Raw genomic sequence first — 22,442 nt, 5'->3', positions numbered from 1 at the left:
GTGTCAGCTGGAGGCATTCAAGTGATCTAGCCTTCTTAAATGTAAGGAGAAACAGCTCAGGAAATGCAACTTTGTTTTATTGTGTGTAAAATCAAGTGAAATAGCAGTACAAATAGCAGTGTATCTTTATAGTAAAAAAAATAACTTCAACTTGAAAGCCTTAAAATTTACCACTGAATTCTTAAGTTACAAAATTCAAAAGCAGTATTCTAGTAATTCTGTAGATATAAAAATGGTAAATAGGCATCTGCTGGTGTGTACAGAACAGTCTGAGATGCATTAATCACAACATACGTACATGGCACAGCAGTAATGTACTGAATAAGTTAGTCTGCCACCTTCTCATGTTCTATTTACAACAGCTTACCTGAAGACTGCTTAAGGAAAGTATAGATATGTATAAATCAACTGAAGGGGATTAAGAACTCCAGTTTTTGGATAACTGTAAAGCTAGCTGGTTAACAAACCACTAGGATGCTAGATAATTAACTTTAGTGTTGCAGCAAGAATCTTAAATCCTGTGGCATGTTGATTTAAACAACTTAGTATCTTACCAGAAGTTGAAATTTGGTCAAGAGGCACTTTTGCAAATTACTGGCATATTCATCTCTTCCATCCAATAAATCAGTGATTTAAGCAAAGTCTTCTAGAAGACAGACCAAAATCCACCTCTCCCATTTCAAGTCTGATAGAAGTGGAATGAAGAACTGAAGACTACAGCTATGAGCAGCTCTTTTGGTAAGTTCAGTGACAGTGTGTTCTTTTCTGCTCCATATTCCTTTCATTTAAACTTGATTCATGTGATGTTACAAATTACTTGGGAACAAGGAGAATTAAGGTTTTACTCTGACAGTGAAGTTGAGCTGTAGTGTCTATGAACTCTTAGTGTCCTTCACAGGCATTAATCTAACACTTCTGTGATACTTAGTTGTTTCTTGTTTGTCTGTCTGAAGAGGCTGCTTTGTACAGGGAATCTTTGCAGTAAACTGTAATGCCCCAAACCCTTCAGCATACTCTGTCTAGCTAGCACACAATGTGGGATGAGTACAGTGCTCCTCCCCACAGCAGCGGGCAACTCTTAATTCTGGCATTTTAATTTGATAGCATGAGGGGACAGGACAGCTCGCTTCTAAAAGCTTAAGCACAGCAAACCCTCTTATCTTCCATAGCAGGAACCACATTTCCTCTTAAAATAGGAAGCTTTTGTGCTACAAGAGAATTCTGTCAAAGTTAAGGCTTTTCCAGTTGCTTCCTTAGATAACTAGGGTTTGTCCTGTCCTCCTGAAAGCCATGACTACAATAAAGTCTTACCGTGTACCTGCAGGGAAGACTTTAGAGAAGCACTCTGCTTGAGGGGACTAGAGTTTTACTACTGCCAGTTACACCAGAGAAAGGAAAAAAAAAAAAATAGTGTTTACCACAGTTAGGAACATGCACTCCTTCCAGACAACCTGTTCAGGTCTAGTATTTGCTTCCTTGCTTGATATCAGTCTATATATCTCCCTCCCCAACCCTTCCCCAACTTGACGATTGATTAGGACATCATGGATTGTTGCACAGCCTTCTGCAGAGATTGCCTGGTCACCAGCAGCCGTACCACTTCTTCGTTCCTTTTTGTCAGCCTCTTCCTAGCTTGGTCATGGGTCACCATTGTCATATCCCAGCCATTCACCTAGGAAAAGAAAACCATAAAGTGAGGCAGGTGTCCTATAACTGTTCTATCAGACCTATGTAGTAGATAGGCTTATGCCACAGCTCAGTTATAAGCCCCACAAACTGTCCTGGAAGGTACCCAGAAGACAGTATTTCCACCAGCAGAAACTTTGTAGTGTGCACCTAGTACTACTCTGGTACTTGTCTTGTCTTGGTGTTTACCTGCATGATCTTATCTCCAATCTGAAGTCCTGCAACTTCTGCTGGGCCTCCTTCTGTCACCCTTGTTACGTAGATACCCTGGAAAAAAATATTAAGTGTTCATTTACTAAATATGGGAGCATTAAATACTCAAGGGCCATTCCACTGACAATGCAAAAATACTTTGTAGTATATTATGGGATTCTAGTTAAAAACAGGTTTGTGCAATGTTGGAAAATAGAAAAGGTGGAGAGCTAACTTAAAACAAACTTACTCTGTTGCCACGTTATTTGCAGACTGACTTTAGTAGTCAACTATGTGAGAGGACAGAATACAGATGCAAGTGAGTCAGGCTTGCTGGCTGAGTTGGATATGCTCAGCCTTTTGCGGAGAGAGTTGCTACAGAAAACAAAGAGCATCTGACCTTGTCAGTCTTGTCTTCAGAGAAAGGATTCTGAGTAGGATCCTGATCAATGCCACCTCCAATGCTGAATCCCAGAATCAAATTGTCACCTTGACGAAGCTTATGTATTTCAATTCTTTGCTGAAAAGAGAAAAAGATAATGGCTGAGTATTGTGATCACTGGAAGAAATCTTGAGTGTGTTTCAGACACAGATACTTAAGACCCAGTTAAACTGTCTTTCGCGGAGATACTGTAAGCTGACTAGAGCAGGCTGCATCACAGCTTGGTAAGCTTATGTGTTGTAGGCAGACAGCTCTAAAACCCCTTGGCAGCACAGAACTATCACTCCGTCACTCACATGCAACCTTGGTGTTGACAGCAGTTGGCTCGGAACTGTTCTCAGCCCTACCACAAAATAGCAGGACAGGAAGCCATCTGCAAACTCATGCCGTGATGCAGCCAAGCTCCTTAACTACTCAGTGCTTTCCCACTTGCCTGGAGCTACAAGGGGAAAACACTAAAAATGCAGCAGGTCTCTTTAAACATGAGTCATGTCTTGATAACTAGCAGTCGCTCATAGCTAGACTCATCTTGCTCTTTATCCACATGCCTCGTGTTCCTGCCTAGCCCCGTCAGTGGAAATAACAACCTATTATTAGGATGGTTCTCTTTCAAGATAACTTATCAACACACTTTTGTAATCCGGAGGCAGGTTCCTTGCTGTCTGATGAACACAGGCATCAGGCAAACTTTATGCATTATCTAAGCATTGTATAAATGCCAGCTTGTGCAATTCTTGAGCCAAGATAAAAAGCCATGGTCTTAACTGAAACGATAACCACTCAAAAGGTACTTCAGCCTGGCCTAGTGGAAGATGTCCCTGCTCGTTGCAGGAGGGTTGGACTAGATGACCTTTAAATGTCCCTTCCAACCCCAACTATTCTATGATTCTTCTCGAACAGCCCTCTCAGCCACTGAGCTTCCTCAAGGGCACTGGGCTTGGGCTCTCACTGGGACGCAGACTGCCTGGGCACACCAGGACAGCTTCCACATCCTCAGGGGTGTCCGCTCTTACGCAGCTGGGAGTGCTGCAGCCTGTTTCAGCTGGGTTATGTCACCCCACCCAAAGCACAACTGAATTTGGTATTCTAACGAGCAGAAGAAGCAACAGAGACCCTTGCTTGCACCGTTTGTGGATTAAAGCAATTAATATACTTTAAAAGCTCTACTTCTTAAACCCCACCTAGGCAAAGCAGGTGCTTATCCTGCCTACGTCGCGCAGTTGCTCGCAGCGGAGGGCACCGAGCGCAGCGCTGGGGCAGGCCTGCCGCATGGCCGCGGTGGAGAAGCCGCTCAGGCGGTCGGCACGGTGCCCCGCCCGGCGGCGGCTGCTCTGCCAGGCTTGAGTGGCGGCTGCTTACTCCCGCTTTTCTCAAGCAACGCCTGAAAAGGCGGAGGGGCCGCAGCCCTCGGCAGCGGTCCGTTCCCTCACACCGGTGGAGCTTCTTCCCGCTTCTCCTAACGTTTCATCCGGGAGCGGAGAGGCGTTTGCGGGTGCCTCCAGTGCCCAGCCCGCCCGTTACTCCGGACGGGCGGCGGGGCGGGCCGAGCCCGCCGCAGGCACGGACAGCCTCCACAGCAGAGAGCCGCCGCCTTGGCGGGCGGGGAGCGGCCGCGGGCGGCAACCGGGGCCGGCGGCGCTGCAGCCCGTGAGGCCGCGCCCTTCCATCCGCTCAATTCCACGCACCCGCGGGCTGGGGCTGCTCCGGGACGCGACCGCGGCACCTCCGCCCCCCGCCCGCTGACAGCCCGCGGGGCGCTGCCGGGCGGCACCGGCACCGCCGCCTCCATCCCTGTCCCGCTCAGCAGCCCCTGCCCCCGGCGCGGTGCCCCCGTCCCCGTCTCACCACCACGGCGGTGACCGGCTGCCCCGGCACGTACGACATGGCCCCGCCGCCGCTGCCGCCGCCCGAACAAAAGCGCCTCGCCCGGCCCCGCCTCCCCGCCGCCGTCAGCCAATCGGGTGCCGCCTCGCCCGGGGCGGAGGCGCGGACGCCGGAAGCCAGGCCGCTTTCCCGGCGGCCCCCGCGCCAAGATGCCTGACAGGAGCTTCCGGCGGGGAGGCGAGAGGCTCCGCTGTGGCGGTAGGTTGGGCCCGGCGGGGAGGCGCGGCGGCCTCGGCTCCGGCGGGCGGCCCGCGGTGACGGGCGGTGTGTGGTGTCCCTTGGCAGGGCGTGAGGCGTGACGGTCGGGCCCGGCCGAGGGTCCCGCGGAGCAGCGCGCCGCCGTGGATGAGAGGTACGGGCTGGGGGATAGGCGGGAGGGCCCCGCGGGTGCTCGGCGGCGCCAGGCGGGCCGTGCCGGGAGAGGCCTCCGCGCGGGCGCCGAAGGCCGTTGAGCTCCCGCCGCGGCTCCGGAACGGCACGCCTGAGGGCGGCCTAGCGGCAGCGGCCACCCCGGAGCCGAGCGGGCTCTCCGCGGGAGGCACCGCTTCAGCACGGACCGGGGCTGCGCCGGGCCCGTCCCCCCCCCCCCGGCCGCCCCGGCCCGTACAGCGTGTGTCTCCTTTACCCCAGTCTCGTTGGGAGAGAGGAGGTCCCCGAGCCCGGCTGGGAGCCATGGCCGCGGTGGTGGCCAAGCGCGAGGGGCCGCAGTTCATCAGCGAAGCGGCGGTGCGGGGGAACGCCGCCATCCTGGACTATTGCAGGACGTCTGTCTCGGCCCTGTCGGGCGCCACGGCGGGGATCCTCGGCCTGACCGGCCTGCACGGCTTCATCTTCTACTTCCTGGCTTCCGTCCTCCTCTCCGTGCTCTTGGTGTTAAAAGCCGGACGGCGATGGAATAAGTACTTTAAATCCCGAAGGCTGCTTTTCACGGGGGGGCTTATAGGAGGGCTCTTCACATATGTCCTGTTCTGGACTTTCCTGTATGGCATGGTTCATGTCTACTAAAACAACTAGGAACCACATTAGCTGCAGTGTTTTTTAACGAAGCAGGAGGACTGTTGCCAAAAGTCACCTACACAACTAGGCCAGCTTACCTTTTAAACTGTTGTTCATCGCTTGTATTGTTAATACTGTCAGTAAATTATGTCCAAGTACAAATGAATCCGTAGTACTGTTCTAATTAAATGGAATGTGAAACACCACTTGGATGCCTCCCATGAATATTTGTTTGTTGGTTAAGGAATAGCTTCTGTCCCTAATTGCAGGCACAACCGTGGGTTTTGGTTAATGTAGTCCCTTGTATCGTTTGCTTTTCGGAAAAGACACGCCAGTTACAATCCCCTCTAGATTTGCTGCCTGTCCCTACACACAAATAGTGATGAAAGCAGTGTGTAACACAGCACTCTTAAAAAATAACCCACTGACACAAGGAAATACTGCACAGTAGCATGTAATTAAGTGTATGTGAAGGTTTGGTACAGAAATGTAACTGAGTTGCTAGTGCAAACGTTATTTCCACAATTGCTGGATGTACACGCTATCAATAAATGACATTGTCACGGATACTTTTCACTGGCATATACAAAAGTCGCTAAGGAACGCTCTCACAAGTCAAATACTTTGTTCCTTTTTAGTACTGTTGTGTCCAACGAAACACAACCAAGCAAGTGCAGCGTCTCATTACCTGCCAGCTCAGTCTGTACTGAACACGCGTGTAAGCCTGCTGGCATTTTCTGTAATTGAACAGTGCGTTGTTGTGGTTCCCCATGTCTCTGGCAGGAACAGAAAGGAAAATGCGATCACCCACCGTACTAGTAGTATCTTTGCTATAGACCTGCTTGTGCAAACTTAGTGTTTAATTGACTTGCTTAGCGTAAGTATGTATCACAAAAAGAAGGTGGTTTGTGCAACCTAAAAACCACACTGTACAGAAGAGTCTTGGAGAGCATTGCCCTAAAGTGACAATTTTATTGCTGTACATTAAATACAAGGAGAGAAAAAAAAAAATCAAACTCGAAGAAACAAGCTCCTGAGGATAAAACGTAACCAGATTCCTTAACAGCAATGGTTGTGGGAATTGTGTTAAACAGAGGGTATAAAGAAGGGAAACATTGTAGGGACTTTTGAGGGCCTGAAGACTTAAATTCAGGAAATCACTTTGGTCACCTAACAAGAGGACGTTGTTCTGTCAAGTTGAAACATAGGTTTCAGTAGAGCATGGTCAGCTTTACGTGTTATGATGAGCTACTTGGTCTCCATGAGTTGTGCCTTGGCCTGATGTCACATGTGGGGCTCACCATGTGTTTCACCGTCTAGAAATTATTCAAACAGAATTAAGCTCTGACAGTCAAAAGCCTGTGCTGTTTCACTGACATGGTAATTCTAATGGGCCTGACTAGTGCAGTTATACACATGGTGACTCGTGTTTGCCTAGAGGAGAGACTTCTGGCATGAAGAGGAGGCTTTGGATGCGATTATAGCATCAGAGGTACACAGCTTATCCTAAAATATTTTAAGTCCACTGTTTAATTCTATTTTCTAGGTAAATGTTTGACTCAATAATTACTTGCATCTGAACAGAAGCAGAGGGAGTGGACTGGACTGGGTGGGGTTTGCTATCGGTGACTGGATTCGGAGTTTGCCACTGCTAACAAAGGTGAATTTTAATTTAGAATCAACCTGTACCTCGGAGTAACCACCTTAAAGAAGTTAAAGCAAAGGTGAGTGCCGCTTGCTGTTTCCATTGGTACAGAACCCTCGCTGGCAGCAGCGCTCTGTAACGCCACCCTCTCTGCAGCTGTCCTAGCAGATGCTGCAGCAGGAGTCCTTTAAATCTTGGTATGCAAAGAGCGCACAGAAACACTTTATCACGACGACTCCTGATCAATGGCGACGTGGCAGCATTTACAGAACACTGATCCGTTTGTGCCAAGCCACGGTGTGGAAGCTTTAAATGAGGCAGGAATATTTATTCACCTACTGTTTTCAGGAGCTGGCGAGGTCGGTTCCTGTCAGCTCCAGCAAATGCAAACCTTAACCAATGATATTCTGTACGCACTTTTCTCTTCTGATATTAGTTACATCCCCACATGAGCATAACTTTACAAAATGGGCTGCAATGAGACTTATTTCTCTGTTGAGAAACAAAGCAGCACTCGTATTTCTTGAAAGTTACCAGAGTGTTGAAGCAGCAGACATCTGTCCTAAATTTTCCTCCTGTTGGTGTATTTGGAAGAACCTGTCAAAGTCTGTTTCACCTGGTCGAGCTCCCCGTTTCAGTCTCTGCAGTACAGCTCAGGGTACTACGAAAAACGGCAGAAGCATCAAGTCCCCCATCCAGATCTCTCCCCACCACGAGCAATCGGTAAGTGATGCCGAAAGGACAATCCCGAGCAAATGAAACCAGCCACAGAAAAAAGGAGGGAGAACCCAAGACCATCCCTGTGCAGATACTTCCAGTGCCACGTTGCTTTCCAGTGCGCTAGCCCCCTTTTCCCCCCCACTATCAACCACAAAAACATCTGTCCCTGCCTTGCTTCACAATCCTCTGCCTGCTGTTACCTGTTCTGTGCTCTGAAATCTCAGTTCTCTGGGCCAACTACGAACGGAGACGGCGGGCAGCGGGTGAGGTAGCCGGGACCCAGCCACGGCTGAACTGATTCTCCGTTCAGAGCTGCGGCAGGACCTTCTCCTGCTGTTCCTGAGACGAGCAGAGCACCTTGTTGCAGCTGTTGCGAAGGCTTTTCCCCGAGGAGCGCCGCTTCTAGCCCTAATGCTTACACACACGCAGAGCAGTAAGAGGAACTGCCCCGCTGTGACACAGGCCCGCTCCGCGCGGGCGTTGTAGGGTGAACAAGCCCCTTTCCCCCGGGCTCTGCGAGCTGCTGAAATGCTGCATTTCGTTGCGCTTCCCGACAAGAGCAGTCCTGCCGCTTTACATCTGATCTTGCACGTAACGCAGGCGAGAGTTGGAAGCGGTGGCCGCAAGGCCAGTGGAGCGGGAGACGGGTTGGATCTCGGCCTCAGCCCTCCTCAAAGTGCCAGTGGCGTTTCACATCACTGCTCTTTCGCACACGGAAGCAAAGCACAGCCACAGGATAACGCTGGCTATTGACGCAGGTACAGATATATCTAATCAATAGATATAAAAACATTCATTTGGTGCCTTCTTTTATAAAATCCTTTTATAAATCCACAGTGATGACACACTGTTGCAAGCTCAGGACACCAGAGAACATCTCGGGGAAAGAAGGGTGTTCTTTAAAGGACTTTTTTTCCTCTGGAAATAAGACAGTAGACCTGATCTGGGGTATCTCCACCTCCCAGTCCTGGTGTGATTTCCCACCTGCGTGGTTTTCCTGGAACACGAGTCCAGCTGGCAGAGCCGTTGCCGTGCCTAGAGCTCACCGAGCTGGTCAGGGCTCTGATTCCCATTCAGCGTAGGGCTAGACAACGATTTCCTGGAACTGGACCTGAGGAAACAAGCAAAGGTGACAGACAAGGCAAGCAGGCTATTTTTGTTTCAGGAAGCAATGTGGGCAAGAGGTTCCCAGCCAGGCCTGTCACACCTTACCACAAAGGCCGTCACCCTCCATACAGCTAAAGCCCCAGTTCTCAATTTCATGAGGCTCTGGAGCTCTTGGAGCTGCCCCAGTTCCATCCTCACTCATTATGGACCGACAGTGCAAGGCCATTTATAGTCCAACCATGACACAGCAGCTTCCTTTGCTCCCCAGCTAACTGCAGCGATGAATTCGCTGCAGAGGGAGGGAGGAACTCGGCTAAACTCGTTGGGAGGAATATAATTTCCTGGAATTGGCCTTTGTTTGCCATTAATGTTTACTGTGTTCCCGTATCTCCTTCTATTTCTATTAGTCATGAGACTAAAGCCATTACGTTCAAACACAAAAGCCAAGCCCACTTACTTTACTTCCTCGTACTTTTTGCCTCGATAAAAGTTACTCTTTTTAATCAGATACAGCAGCACCAGGTCACAAAAGAAAGCTCCCTGCAAAGAGAAAGAACTTGTGTTTTATCTTTAGAGTAGAAGAGGAAGTCTAATTAAAGAAGAACAACTTGTAGGAGCTGTATTTTCCTTCATACTCCATGTAATCTTAGGGGTATTTAGACTACAAGGTACATTAACAAATGCTTTTAAGACAGGACAGACACACACCTGACTGAGCAGTCAGAGTAGCAAAAACTCTACCGGAGAAGATATAAACCAACCGGCCCATTTTATCATCGTAACAGCTAAATGAGGGATCGGGGTCCCAATATGTTACTTTAAGAAAACACATTCACTTACCGCTCCCATGAGAGCAAGCCCCGAACCGATATTGATAACGGTGGGAATGATGTTAAATTTCCCTGCCTAAAAGAAAAAAGGTCATGAAGTACTTGGTGAAAGAACAACCCAAGAAACAAACTTAAGGGTGTGACATTACACAGGGGAAGCTACTAGCGCCTGTGGGTGTGTTTTGTTAGCAACAAGCAGGCACAACCACGGAAGATTTGCAGTGAACAATCTTGGAGGCTAAAGGTCTGTGTGTGTCTCAGATCCAACTGTCCGTGGCTGCATTTCTGAGCTTGCATCATCCCTGGATTAGGCTTCTTTTTTCTGCAGTGCATATGCATGGAAAACAAGTCTCTGGGGCATATTTACTTCTGTCGGACTTTACATGAGCTCGTTCTTAGGTAGAAGAGATGCAGACCCATCCGCACTCCAGGTCATCTCCTTCCTTAGGCAGGGTTAGCTCCACATGGATGAATGGCAAGAGCCCTTTCCTATGACAAGCCAGAGAGGCCGTTCTCATCCCAGAGCTGCCTTCGCCCTAAGAAATGTCCCCCATCTTTTTTCTCTCCAGGTTCTGAAATATTCTGGCCTGGGACCTCACCTTGCCATTCACCGTCACATCAAAGCGGATTCCATACGCTTTAATAAGCGTCCGGTAGTCGACCCCCTCAGCATCCCGGTAATATCTGGCAAACCTGGAATACAACAATGCTGATTTTAACTCCATCATCTGTCTGTCGTCCCCCCCGAACCCATCTGAATTCACCTGTCTCTTCAAACAGATCTATTCCCCTATCAAAACCAGCTTTAGCTTGCCGTGAGCCCGACTCCCTCCCTCCCCTCCTCTGCAGAGCAGTGTGCGTGGCTGGGGCAGCGCCTGGCACAGTCTGGTACTACTTCACTGCCAACCTCCAACGCCTGCGAGTCAAACCAGCTCAGCCCAACTGCGGTACTGCATCGTGTTCTCCTCTTTACTTACCTGAAGTTGTACCCAGAAGAGATGGACTTTTCTGCAAACTTGTTATCCAGCCGGCTAAAAGAATAGTGAGGATTACATTCAGAAGGGGCTTTATCAAGATCACAGTTCCACTCAATCTGAATTCCTATCACACCACCCTTAACGAAAGAGAGAGACAGTGTGAGTTCTTTAAGTTTAGTTCAATTAACGTGTCTTCAATTTTGTCAGATCCTTGGGCAAGTCTTCCCCAGGGACAAGAACAACTGCACTTCTGGTCACAGACACGAGCACACACACTTCTGGATGGGCTAAGTTCATGCTTATGATATTAATCACATTACTCTACACACAACCCTAGCTTTCCCTGTGCTGGTGTCCTCGGAGGTTTCTCATCCCAGGCCACTGATTTCATTAATTTAAGTGGCTGTAACATACTTCAGTGGAGAAGAGGCTCTTTTATGCAGGGATGAGGTTCACAAGTGCAGAAGCCAGCACAAAGCCTGCACTCTTCTCACCCTGTGCTTCCCGGGATGCCTCAGATTGGCTCCATCTTCCCCCCTGTGCTTCGCACAGCGGGTCGCAGCCTGTTTGGTGCTGCAGCCCCAGGACTCCAGGCAGAAACGTGTCCGTTTCCCACAGGGGAAGCCTCCCAGGGCGTTCTCTGAGCAGAGGAGCCCCACTGGCCTTCCAGAGTTCTGGGTTTAAACCGATGGTGTAGTAGTGTTAAAATTAAACAAAGAAACCCTGCTGGCAGAGCAGCGGTTTGGGCAGCCCCGAATAACAAATAACTGACTCAACCATCTCTTCCAGAGAACCCACATCACCCTGCCTCCCATTCCCCGGGGACAGGATAAATGGGACCAGCTTGATTTTAAGCACCAGCATCTCTCCACTGCACCCTGGACAGGAGGCAGCTCCCTGGGCAGTCGCCAGTGGCTCTCCTCACGGCCACCCAGCGAGCCGTACGGCCAGCTGGGAAGCCACACGAGCCCGAGGGGTGCTCCTACCTCCAAGGCCATTTCCTGGAAGTCGCTCCCAGCCCACCGGACGATGTTCCCCAGGAGGAAGATGGGGCAGTAGGGATGCTCCGTGCTGTAGCGGCAGCTCTTCAGGTAGGACTCGTTGGTTGCCAGCACGTTCATCCTGCATGCAGGGAAGAAGGAAATCTACTTTGTCTCCCTCTTTGCTTGCCTGCACAGCCTACGCCACCAGGACTGCAGAGACAAGAGACTTCTCCAACACCCCTCGTGCACAACAGAAACAGCACCTTGCCACCAGCCTCGTCACCCTGCGAGCCTCTCCGCTGCTGGCCCAGGGAAAGCAGTCTGCCCATGCAAAAATGACCTCTGGGCCAGACAGGGATGAGGCCAGCTGAATCTGGGCTCAAGAAAGGACTCACGTGCAGCAGGTTGCTGGAGTGCTCCAGGGCCACCTGGTTTTCTCAAGGAAAAAAATAAAGATGCTAGAAACATCTAGCTGAGCCTGGGAGAATAGCAAGAACACACTCCTCTCTACACTTCTTTGTTTTGTTCATATTGTAGCAGCAAATGCAAACAAGTATTTTTAAATTTGCATTTTCCCAGCCTTGTCCAGGCACCTTCATTTTTATGGAAGAGGAGGAACATCTGGGAGCAGCAGCAGCTCAGGAACCTGACTGTGCACTGGATGGCAGACAGATCCATCTGCCTTAGGAGCTCTGGTGCATCCCATGCTGTAGGAACCATTGCAGACCTCATCTGGCGAAGGACAGCCTTATCCCAGTTGCTCTCTTGAGAAGCTCCAAGCCCTCCATATCTCCTTGTTCCCACACAGCCTGAAGCCAAAGGCCTCTTCCTGCACCTTAGAAGAGGGAATATCCGCCTCCCCACCCCAACCCTCAGGCAGGAGAAGGACAGTGGAGCAAACCGAGGTTATTGGTTCTGTGATGGAGAGGACAGAGGGACCTCCGAGCACCTGCACTTACTTGGAGAACTTAAACTTCGGGAAGCGGATTGAGTTCTTGATGTAAACAGTGAAGTTTTCTGCACTGGCGAGAAGTGGTTTCCTGGAAGAGAAGGGTTTGTTATCTGTTTTACGTTTGTACCCTGCCCACACGCTAAAACTTGAATTGCCGTTTTAGCAGCAGCTAGGTTTCATCCCGTGGCGCTAGGCCAGCCATGCCACTTTCACCACACTGCCAGCAAGCAGCTGGTGAGGAGCGTGCAGGTTGAGGGGAAGCGCTGAGAGCTGGGAACAGCCCTGGGACAGGCGGTGAGCTAAGCAGCGGGGAGAAGAGGGCCAGTCCTGCCAGGGGGCCATGCAGAGCTCCCTCCTGCACTGGAACAGCCGACATTCAAGCAAGCGTCCAAGCAGAGGGAACCCAGAAACTGCCCTGAGTGACACACAAGCCCAGCAACTCAAGCTTGGCAACAGCATAGGATGGCTACGTACTTGGGCTTGGATCTTTTCTCCACTGGGCACCAGGCCAGTATCTCACAAGTCTCTCTGATGCTGTCCCTGTCTTTCAAACAACGGCCAGTCTTAACCCCTGCAGCACAGACATCACAGAAAAGGTCACAGAGAGCAGCCACCTCCTCTCCTTGCCTACAGGGCACACAAAAATCAGATGCTTTTCACTGCCACCCTAAGCCCTCCTCCCTGCTGTGAAAGGGCCTCTCAGCTGGAACAACCACTCTCTTGTTGCTTCTCTGAGCAGCCCGGGGTGCTCTGGCCCAGCCACCGCAGAGCTGTAAGCAAGGCAGTAATCTTAATAAAAGGTGGTAAAGAAAAGAAAGTCCTTGCCACTTTCTGTAATCGGAGATCTCTGGGGTTGTAACCAGGCTGATGCCTCTGAAGGAACATGACTCTACCAGACACAGTACAGGAGGAGGGACCCTTCCCTTACCATTGCCAGCCACCACTGCTTCCCCTGCCAGGCAGTCCCCATCCTTGTAACACAGGGCATCGGGAATACTGACACTCTGCAAAGTGGAAGAGGACAGAAGTGAGACCTGTGACAGGCACGAGACTCGGAGCGGTAAGAAAGTGCTGCTGACGTGGGGTGAATTCTCTATAGGATGGTGAACACTAAAAATGTGCAGCTGAAGTGGTAACTGTAGGTTGTGCAAATAGCTCGGCAGTATCACGCCATCAGCAACGCCATGGTTCAGCTATGATGTCCTGCTTTGGGGCTCTGCTCAATCTGGAGAGGGACGGGCTGTGGAAAAACCCAGACATCACCTAGCACTCACCAAAACCAGGCAGGAGACCACAGTACTTCACCTTAAAGAGATAACCCTACCTTTGATTTCAGCTACAAGCTCTCTGAGCCCAAAATTACCCTTCTCTCTGCTGCACGCCGGGTTAATGCAGCCACTAGAGGACAGCCGCGTCCTGAACAAGCAAGCTCTGCTCTCGGCCTGGGCTACCCCTCTGCTTATGATATGGAAAATTAATCTCTGCTACATGGAGACAACACTCCCTGGACGGCCAGCGTCCTCCTCCCCCAGGCTCCAGCCCATTCTGAACCATGTCTTCACAGAGGACATTTCAACATGACATGGAAAGACCTCATGCCTCTGGCCCGTAAGGCACGTTCTGGAAGGTACTAAGCACCCTCCCATGTCCTGAAGGTAACAAAAGCCTGAATGTTCAGCCCTTCCCAGGATGGGGCTCTTAGAAACTCTCCTCTACCCGTAACTAGACTGAGTCACCTCAAAGTTGTTTTCCCATGGCCTTTTCTGACCCTGAGCAATCGCTGCTCTGGTCTCATCTCCAGCTGGGCAGATGTCCAACAGCTTCAACTAAAGTCAGCAAGACTTTACATCATTAAAGTCAGCAAGACTCTACATCATCAGTGCCTCTGGAAATTAAGAGAGCTGAACCTCCCAGGTTTGCAGTAACCAGTCCGATTTTCCCAACTGAGATACTACACTACAGAGAAAAACCATTCGCCTTTCCTCCTTCCTGTGTTTGTTGCTCCCCAGGTGTCCTCTGTCAGTTCTTTCTCCCAGTTTTGTAGGGGTCTAGGGGCCAAGGGGCTCAGTTCTTCCTACCTCAGGACACGTGGCTTGCCTCTGGTTTGGGGTCACAATCAGATTCGTCATGACAAAGAAGATGTTTTCACCCTAGAATAAACAAAGTAAGGCAGGAAGAGTTAGAAAACCTGTTTTACTCTTAAAGTACCTGTTACAAGGAAGATGCAGTTCTCTGCAGAACAGTAACACCTCCCTCTCTCCTGATGCTTTTCAGGCCGAGATACAACAGCGCCCTTTGTCTGGATATTTTTTTGGATGAGGTCGGTGGGTCTCTATGGCTTAAGGGGTTCTGCTTCAGAGACTGTGTTAATTTGGTGAGCAGGACTGCTCAGCCTTGCCTCGCTGGCTGCTCAGCAAGCGCTCATCCTCCTTTTCCATAAGGACACGGTGCCTGAGCAGGGATCGAAGGCTCCGTCCCACTGCAGAGCCGCGGGTTTTTGCTCTCAGCCAGGGTCAGGCTGGCCGCCCCAGCTGTGCTGTTACAAGCCCGAGCTCACGGAGCAAGGCAGCAGGGCACAGTGCAGGAGCAGAGTTAGTGTAACACCATGGACATGCGATAAAACAAAACGGAGCACTTCTAGCATGGTTGTAATAGAGAGAATACAGATCCCTTTATCAAGCCATTGTGATGACTGTCTGAGACATGCAAGGAGAGACTTGACTGCATCTTCATCCCCCAAATCCTTATTTCTGGCAGTGTTGTGTTTCCTCTGTATTTAGGCAAAGCCACAACATGCATGGCTGACTCCCGTTCGGGAACCTTCCTTTCTTTGCACATTTACAGCTTCTATTTGGTCCCTTCCCCACATTCAGCAAAAACTTAAAATAGTTAATTTTTCCCCTTAATGGTTTCCCCTGAACAACCAACCACCAAAGGAAACCACAGGAAAAACAAGCTTGAAGACAGTTGTACAGTCAGCAAGAAGGGAGAGAGAGCAGCTTACCATGGCACTGCAGATGGAGACTGGCTGGCCACTCAGAAGTAAAATGAATGCCAAAATAAACCCTGTGCTTCTACCATTTCTGCTCCATACCGTGCGCACGCGGGAGAGGGAGGAGGGTCAGTACCAGGCGGCAGCTACAGAAACATGGGTTGTCTCCTCCTGACAGCCCCGGCACTGGGCAGCCTGACCCCCATCATGCCGAGGGGGCACACATAACCGTTAGAGCCAGCCCACGGTCCTGGCGTGAGACAGGGCAGCCCCCAGCATCTCGGACAAAAAAATCCTCACCCACGACAGGAACCGGCAGTGCGTCAGGCCCTGCCGTGTGTAACACTGGTTGCTTGTGTGAGCGAGCGCCTGGTGATAAAATACCTGATCAGGAGCAAACTCTGGACCCCCGACCCCACAAGGCTGCTCTGAACCACAACAGGGAACAAGCTGTTTCTGCAAACCTGTCGGAGAACAAGCCCAAGAAAGCAATGAGTGAAGGATTCACCAGGTGAATCCCTACTCTACATTAAGCTTAACCCCCAAGTGCCACTGGTTCACCCTGTCCGAGGGCATTCTCAGCCCTCAGTGATGAATTTCAGTAAGCTGAGTGCCTGCTGTTTATTCCGGAGTCTTTCAGAAAATCCCTTCCAACACACAGCTCTGCTTGTTGCACGTAAAAATCAGAGATCTCAGGCTTCCGTCCGTGAGAGCAGAGCTCGGTGCTCTCGCACTCGCCTGGCGTGCCCTCTTTCTCTCGCTGTGCTTTGCGTGGGGTGGGTTTACCCCACTTCCCATCAGCGCTTTGGGACACAGGTACGTCTGTCCTCAGCAGGAGGGACACGTCGGTCAGCAGCCGCGCTGGTGGGCTCAGGAGAGCTGCCCACTGTTCTGTGGAGGAGGTGGGGTTTCTCCCAGCCCTCGCTGCCTCCTGCTCCGCTACCTGGATCTCTCCAGTACAAACTAGCCCACCCAGACCCGGCAGGACAGCGCAGGACTCTCCCTCCAAAGTGCAATGAGAGAGATTACACAGCAGTTAGCAGATGCAAGTCACTTAACGCACTGGTAGCAGGCATTCAGATACTCCCAAAAACCCACGCGGGAAAAACCTCATGGCTGACCCGAGACATTCAGCAGACAAACAGTAATCAGCACGTGGAGCGGGAAAGCTCGTGAGATGGCTCCGTTTGCACTCACAGCCCACAGAAGTTGCTGAGTTTCACTGTGAGCCCAGGGTCTAACATCCCTGTGGTTGCCGGAGGCTGATGTACGCCGGGGCAGACTGCAGTAACGCTGGATTCAATATTGTAGCCTGATTGCACGGTCACATTTGGCTCCGTGATGCCATAGAACAGACATCTGCGTTGCAGAGCGCACCGGCCCAGAGGCAGAGCTGGCTATCTTTACTCAGCACACCATACTACAAGGCCTCCCAATAAGCCAATAGACAGTAATAAGACCATTGAGTCGCAGGTGAAACATCTGACAAGTTTAAATACTGGTCAGCGTCACCATTTCATTTCTGGGTGTGCACACCAGCCACCTGCTAAGCGTCCCAGGGCTTCCACACAGCTTGAACAAGATGCACCACAAGCACGCTGCCTGGCCTTCCTGCTGCACAGCACACGTCAGTCTGAGACTGAGGCTTTGCAGTGAAATTGGTGGAGATACAGAGCACAGATCCACAGGTCTGAGTAAATGTGGGCTGCAGCAGGAGGAAGGTGAAGTTTTATTCTTACGTACAGACAAGTAAATTATTAAATTCACAGCTTTCTGCCCCCTGTCAGCACAGGACCTTGATTTTCCCCTCGCACCTTTCCATGCACATGGTGGACGCTAAGCAGGGAAAGCACACAAAGCCCCTGGCGAGCACAGCTGGGCAACTCCAGCCTGGTGCCGGGCCACATCTGCTGCCATCTTTTCCCCTTGAGCATCAGCTATGCACCTCACTTTGTCCAAGTCAAGGAAGCAGCAAGGCAGGTTTAGCCAGACACATCTCAAGCAACCCTCATCACTCAAGCTGCACCACATTTTCTTTCCATCTCCCACCCGCTCTGGGCTGCCCCGTGCATGCCTGCTCTAGCCCAGGAACGGAGGCAAGCAGACACTTTGCTCAGCTGAGCTGTCCCACTGAAGTCCACAGGACTTCTGCTTGCAAAGTTCTGCTTGCCAAGTATAGACCTTTGCGAGAGAGACAAGGCTGCTTTGATATTTGCTGGAAAGACCTAAGAGAAGGCACGGCATCGCCTTCTTGTAGCCCACCTCCTGCTTATTCACAGGAAAGAGCTGGATACATCACTTCAGCCTTTCCACCAGCAACCACGCTGGAAGACGTCTTTCTAGCTGAACGGCAAAGACAATAGCAGCGGGGTGATGCCAACCTGTGGAGGGACGACGTAGTCTGCGACATCCCACAGCCTCTCCCCCAGCTCCGAGGTGTTGGTGAAGGCTACCCCTTTCAGCTTGGTGATGACAGAGCTCTGGAGGGATGTGTCTGTGTCCTGATAGCCTTTCTTGACAACAAACACCCACCTGCAAAGAACACAGCAGGCAGCAGCATTAGCAAGCGGGGTCAGGGAACAAGTCAGCCAGAGAAGATTTACACCAAGGCCAAACACCATTCAAGGGCAAATCAAAACATGCCAATGACACCAAACCCTCTGCAACTACTACTACAAATTTAGAATAAACTCTTTGACACGAGCTGTGCATATCTACAGCACTGGAGGAAAAGTCACGACCAAGACCCCACACGCAGGGAAAGGTGTAATAACTGGTCACGGGGTAAAAAACCAAAGCCTCCCACCTCCTTGTCCTGTGCTACGCTCAGCAACCTCCATGGAAAGAGGGAAGGGCAGGGCTCTCTCTTCCTCAAGATGAAAAATAATATCAGCTTTTGCAAGTTGCAGTGAAGAGTGAGGTTGGTTTCACAAATACATGACTCAATTCCATGTTAGCAGCCTGCCATTAGGCTACCAGTCCAGCAACAGATCATGGCTGGGGAGATGCAATTCCAGCAGGTGAACTGCATATCCCTAACAGAAATCTGCAGGGAATATTCTCAGCTGGATACAGGATCTTTTGTAAGCCAGTGCGATGGAAACAACCTGACTGCACCCTGGCCTCTACGCTGGGCTTCAGGCTTCTCACTAGCACGCCTGGAAGAGCTGCTGCCTCGCTAAGTGCTCCAGGGAAAGCTTTCGCTTACTTCTTCCCACTGGAAGCAGCAAGAGTTCCATATCATAGGGTGAAAACCTCTCTGGGTTAAATGAAATGCCTCCAGCTTCTCCACAATACTGCCAAAGTCACCTGCCAAGACAACAAATCCCCCAGACCCTTGAAGAAGCTAAGGGTGCCGGCGCAGGTTTTGGGAGAGGGAGGCAGGCTGCGTTTGCGGGCACGGCTCCCCTTTGCAGTGCACTGACCTGGAGTGCACTACTGCACACAGAAAGGGAAAGCAGCCATCTCGGGGGCTCAGCAGCACTGACATACGCTGCCCTTCACCTGCTACTTGTGACAAACCTGAATAAATAACATTTCCCACCCCTATGAAGCTTCCGTTTCCTACGTTCCTGTTTTCCTGAGAACACTGTTTTTCTCTCCCAGCAGGGCTCAAAAGCAGACCCTTACATTTTCCGCGGCTAATCGGGGAAGAAATGGCAGCTACATGCAAGAAATGATCCAGAGGGGTTTGATCATCACAACCCCCGAGCCAGCCTCTGAATAATCAAGCAGTCGGACATCAGACTAATGCTAATCACCTCTGCAATACACTGTCAGCCCCCAGCCACAAAGGAGTCACTGCAGGCACCATCAGTGACGGTGCCAAAGGTTTGCAGAAGGCAATAGCTGCCTAGGGAAGAAAAAAGCCTGTATGGCCCAGACAGCCTCTGAACACTCATGGTCACTGGTCACGCTATACCCCTCTTGGATGGAGGATGTGTCCTCAGCAGTGTTACCTACAGGATTCCTCCTTTAGCAGCTAATACATGCCAGACTGCTCAGACTTCATCTCTGCCCTGCTAACTAAAGCAGGCTCTGGAACTGTACACCTTTCTATAAATAAACCCAGCATGTAAAAATTACTCTGCTATATTTAATCAGTGAAAACACGAGGTGTGAGAAAGGTGAAGGGACTCAGAAGCACAGACAGTGAGGGTAAAGATCTATAAATCACATTCTGCAAAGCCTGAGAAACTCAGGAAGCAATGGCACAGGCATCGCATAGGCTGGATAATTCCACGTCTGAGCCTGCAAGCTGCAAGGAGTATTGCCATGCTCGTTACATGTCAGCGTGACCAGCTTCTTGCAGAACTGGGCCTTTCTGAGAGGTGCTCTAGCTATCTCCATGCCAACTCGCCCTGCTCTGAAATAAACACAAGGCAGCCGACTTTCACGCTGCCTCAACCTCCACAATCCTGGCTGCTGCAGCCCACTCCAGCAAAGAAATCTGCCACTTTGTGCTTGGCTCCCTCCCATTCAGACTTGAGCATGTCATGCAGTCATGCAGACAACCCAGGTTTGTCCCAAGGCTCAGCAACCATGGCCGTAAATGCTGTTGTTTCTAATGAGTCAGGTGTTCGGCTTTGGCACCATTCCCACCGAATACAGAAATAAAGGCGTAAATAATGCAGTACAAAGCCATAGTGTCATTTGATCTATTTTTAACCCGACGTTAATCTGGAAGGTAGAGCTGAATCTAGCGATCCCTAGCAGGTGAAAAATCAGATATGATCTATTAGACATTACAAAATCCAGCTGTTTAAACAAGCATAACTATCTGCATTAAAATCATAAGGCATAGCAAGCTGTCACTGTATGCAGAGCATCCTACATTAATCTTCATCACAACACAGCAAGCAAATGCAACCGCAGCAGTATGTGAAATGCAGGGTGATTCTTACCCCACCAGGTAAGCCAGGATGGAGAGCTGCACCACTCGATAGAGAACCCCCACCTTCTTGTTCTTCGCAATGACGTATTTCTCTGTTTTATAATCAAAAAGCGATAGAAATAAACCCTTCCAAGCCACCTGCCCCATGCTCCCGGCTCGCTCTGTACTGGTGGCTGGAGCAGGAAGCAGCGTTTGCAGCTCACATTATCCACACGTGCTCTGCATGGAAACCTGACACACCAACCCCTTCAGAGCGAGAGGCTGATCTCCTCCCTCCCGTCAGCTGCTCGCTGGCAGCAGCTCTCGGGTCAGAAACCGGCAGCTGCACTAACACGAGATCCTTCCTTAGCTGCTTTTCAGCTTATTCATCCTCTGGGGAAGCCCCCACCTCAGTTTTGCCCCCAAGCTTCATTCTCTCCCCCCTAGTCACAAAACGTTTAAAATGAAACATGTTATAGCACGAAGCTATGTTACAGCATCCAAAGTGACAGAGCTATAGTCCCTCACTGTTAAGTATTAAAGCCTTTCTTCAGTCTTTACATAATGGCAAAGCACCTGGTTAAATTTTTCATTTCTTAAGCGTTTGCATGAGCAATGAGAACTTGGGTCCTTACCAGTCATCCAAAATACCTGCCTGGCTCCTACATCTTCCCACTGAAAACTCAACTTAAGAAACTAATAAATAAATTCTGCATGCGGTTAAGGGATCAATCACCATCACATCTCACTAAAATGCACAGTGAGTGCTGAGCTAGGCACATATAGATACAGAAAATAGCATCTGATGAAATACCAAAGGGAGAGGAACAGTTTAACCCTCACTGAGATAAGAGTTCTTTATTAGCCAGTACTGCAAGAGATGACTCCCAGACTAACAGAAGCATTTGCATGTGCAAGGACATGAAATGACCATTACTTAAACCAAGAAGGGTGGACGCTGTCTCCTGGCTAAGGAGGGAACCGAATGAGCTCCAAGGTGGAAAATGAAGCAAGCCAGGACCTTCCAGCAGCCTGGCTAAAAGAGCTAATGTACCTCACCAAGAGGAGATCCAGCAGCAAGCTGGGATCCGAACTCGAGTGTGCCCTTTCCGGGGAGATCCCGTACCTGTGCACTGATGGGAGATGTGGACTGTAGGCTGAATCTATTAGAGGGAGTCTAATCAGAGACATGAGGTGGTGCATCAGGCATAAAGTGCAGGGTTTACAGCATTCATGCATGAGCACCCAATTCACTCACACCTGAGCACCCAATTAGCTCACAGGGCTTTGTCAGGACCGGGAAGGCTCTTGAGATTACACAGTATGCAACTGTGACACATGCTTGAACACAGGTCAAGAGAGTGGGTCACACTACGGAGGCAGCAGGCAGCACAGCGAAGCGATCTGCTCCAGCACACACACCTCTGCCCTACGCAACTCTCTTCCCAGGCAGAATCAGATTTTCTCAAGACCTCGAGTTTTATGAAAATTTTATCCTTCATCCTCCTTAAATTCTGTATCAAATTTAAACAGATGGATCAGATTTTTAATGAATACGTGACAAGGTTGCTCCAAATCACAAGAGAATCACAAACAGTGTAATAACGAACAAAACACTATCCTCAAAATACCTCATTTTGTCCCTCATCCCACAGCCATCCCTAGAGTTTCCTTCTGCAAAGCAAAAGAAGCCTTTCTCCAGCAACTGCAAAACTAGAACAGAAATCTGCCTGTAGCCTCCTTTTAACCCTGCGGCTGCTGTGCTCCCCAGCTCCAGCCCCACGGCGGGCGATTGCTTCTGCACGTGGCTCTTTCACGAGGGGCTCCTGGGGTGACGGGCAGGCTGCCGACGGAGCGAGCCCCCCGCTCCTGTGCACCCCCCGTCCACTCCACCAAGATGTGGGAGAGGCCACCCCGGCCCCCTCTGGCTCGGGGGTAGCCCCAACCCTGCTCCCAAACTTTGCAGCCACCCTTCAGCCTCAGCACAAGCAAAGGGCTGGCCTTGCTCACTTCTCCCACTGCCTATGACCCCTCCTTTCCCTATCTGCACACCCCACATGGTCAGCCGCTCTTTATCTCACAAAACATGCTGGCTGCTCCCCAAGCCCCTCCTGGAGCCCTCTTTCTCATGGTTTCCCTCTTCCTCAAATGGTATTTGGCCAT

The 22,442-nt window shown here is 50.5% G+C and overlaps 3 protein-coding genes across 4 annotated transcripts; 1 reads left to right on the top strand and 2 right to left on the bottom strand.

Annotated features, from left to right (window-relative positions):
- Positions 1-56: 56 nt before the first annotated feature.
- TAX1BP3 (Tax1 binding protein 3) lies at positions 57-4,222 on the bottom strand. 2 transcript variants are annotated; one of them, XM_050908710.1, is made up of 4 exons: positions 4,166-4,222; positions 2,279-2,398; positions 1,876-1,953; positions 57-1,672 (listed from the first exon to the last, which is right to left on the bottom strand). In XM_050908710.1, the coding sequence occupies exons 1-4, from the start codon at positions 4,202-4,204 to the stop codon at positions 1,535-1,537; spliced, it is 375 nt and encodes a 124-aa protein (XP_050764667.1). In that variant the 5' UTR covers positions 4,205-4,222; the 3' UTR covers positions 57-1,534. The 2 variants fall into 2 exon arrangements, with proteins under 2 accessions (XP_050764667.1, XP_050764668.1); XM_050908711.1 differs by lacking the exon at positions 1,876-1,953.
- A 243-nt stretch (positions 4,223-4,465) lies between these two features.
- Positions 4,466-5,406, top strand: EMC6 (ER membrane protein complex subunit 6). Its single transcript, XM_050908915.1, has 2 exons — positions 4,466-4,556; positions 4,835-5,406. Exon 2 carries the CDS (start codon positions 4,877-4,879, stop codon positions 5,207-5,209), a length of 333 nt encoding a protein of 110 aa, XP_050764872.1. The 5' UTR covers positions 4,466-4,556; positions 4,835-4,876; the 3' UTR covers positions 5,210-5,406.
- Positions 5,407-7,731: 2,325 nt separating this feature from the next.
- On the bottom strand, positions 7,732-20,493 carry P2RX5 (purinergic receptor P2X 5). The gene is made up of 12 exons (XM_050908914.1): positions 20,311-20,493; positions 17,788-17,938; positions 14,493-14,564; positions 13,343-13,418; positions 12,889-12,985; positions 12,422-12,502; positions 11,466-11,601; positions 10,480-10,616; positions 10,102-10,195; positions 9,513-9,578; positions 9,130-9,212; positions 7,732-8,676 (listed from the first exon to the last, which is right to left on the bottom strand). Exons 1-12 carry the CDS (start codon positions 20,445-20,447, stop codon positions 8,601-8,603), a joined length of 1,206 nt encoding a protein of 401 aa, XP_050764871.1. The 5' UTR covers positions 20,448-20,493; the 3' UTR covers positions 7,732-8,600.
- Between the last annotated feature and the right edge of the window lie 1,949 nt (positions 20,494-22,442).

The sequence above is a fragment of the Gymnogyps californianus genome, chromosome 20 (genome assembly GCF_018139145.2).
Source record: "Gymnogyps californianus isolate 813 chromosome 20, ASM1813914v2, whole genome shotgun sequence".
NCBI lineage: Eukaryota > Metazoa > Chordata > Aves > Accipitriformes > Cathartidae > Gymnogyps > Gymnogyps californianus.
Note: the sequence above shows the minus strand (reverse complement) of the source record. Positions and strands in the feature narration are given on the sequence as shown.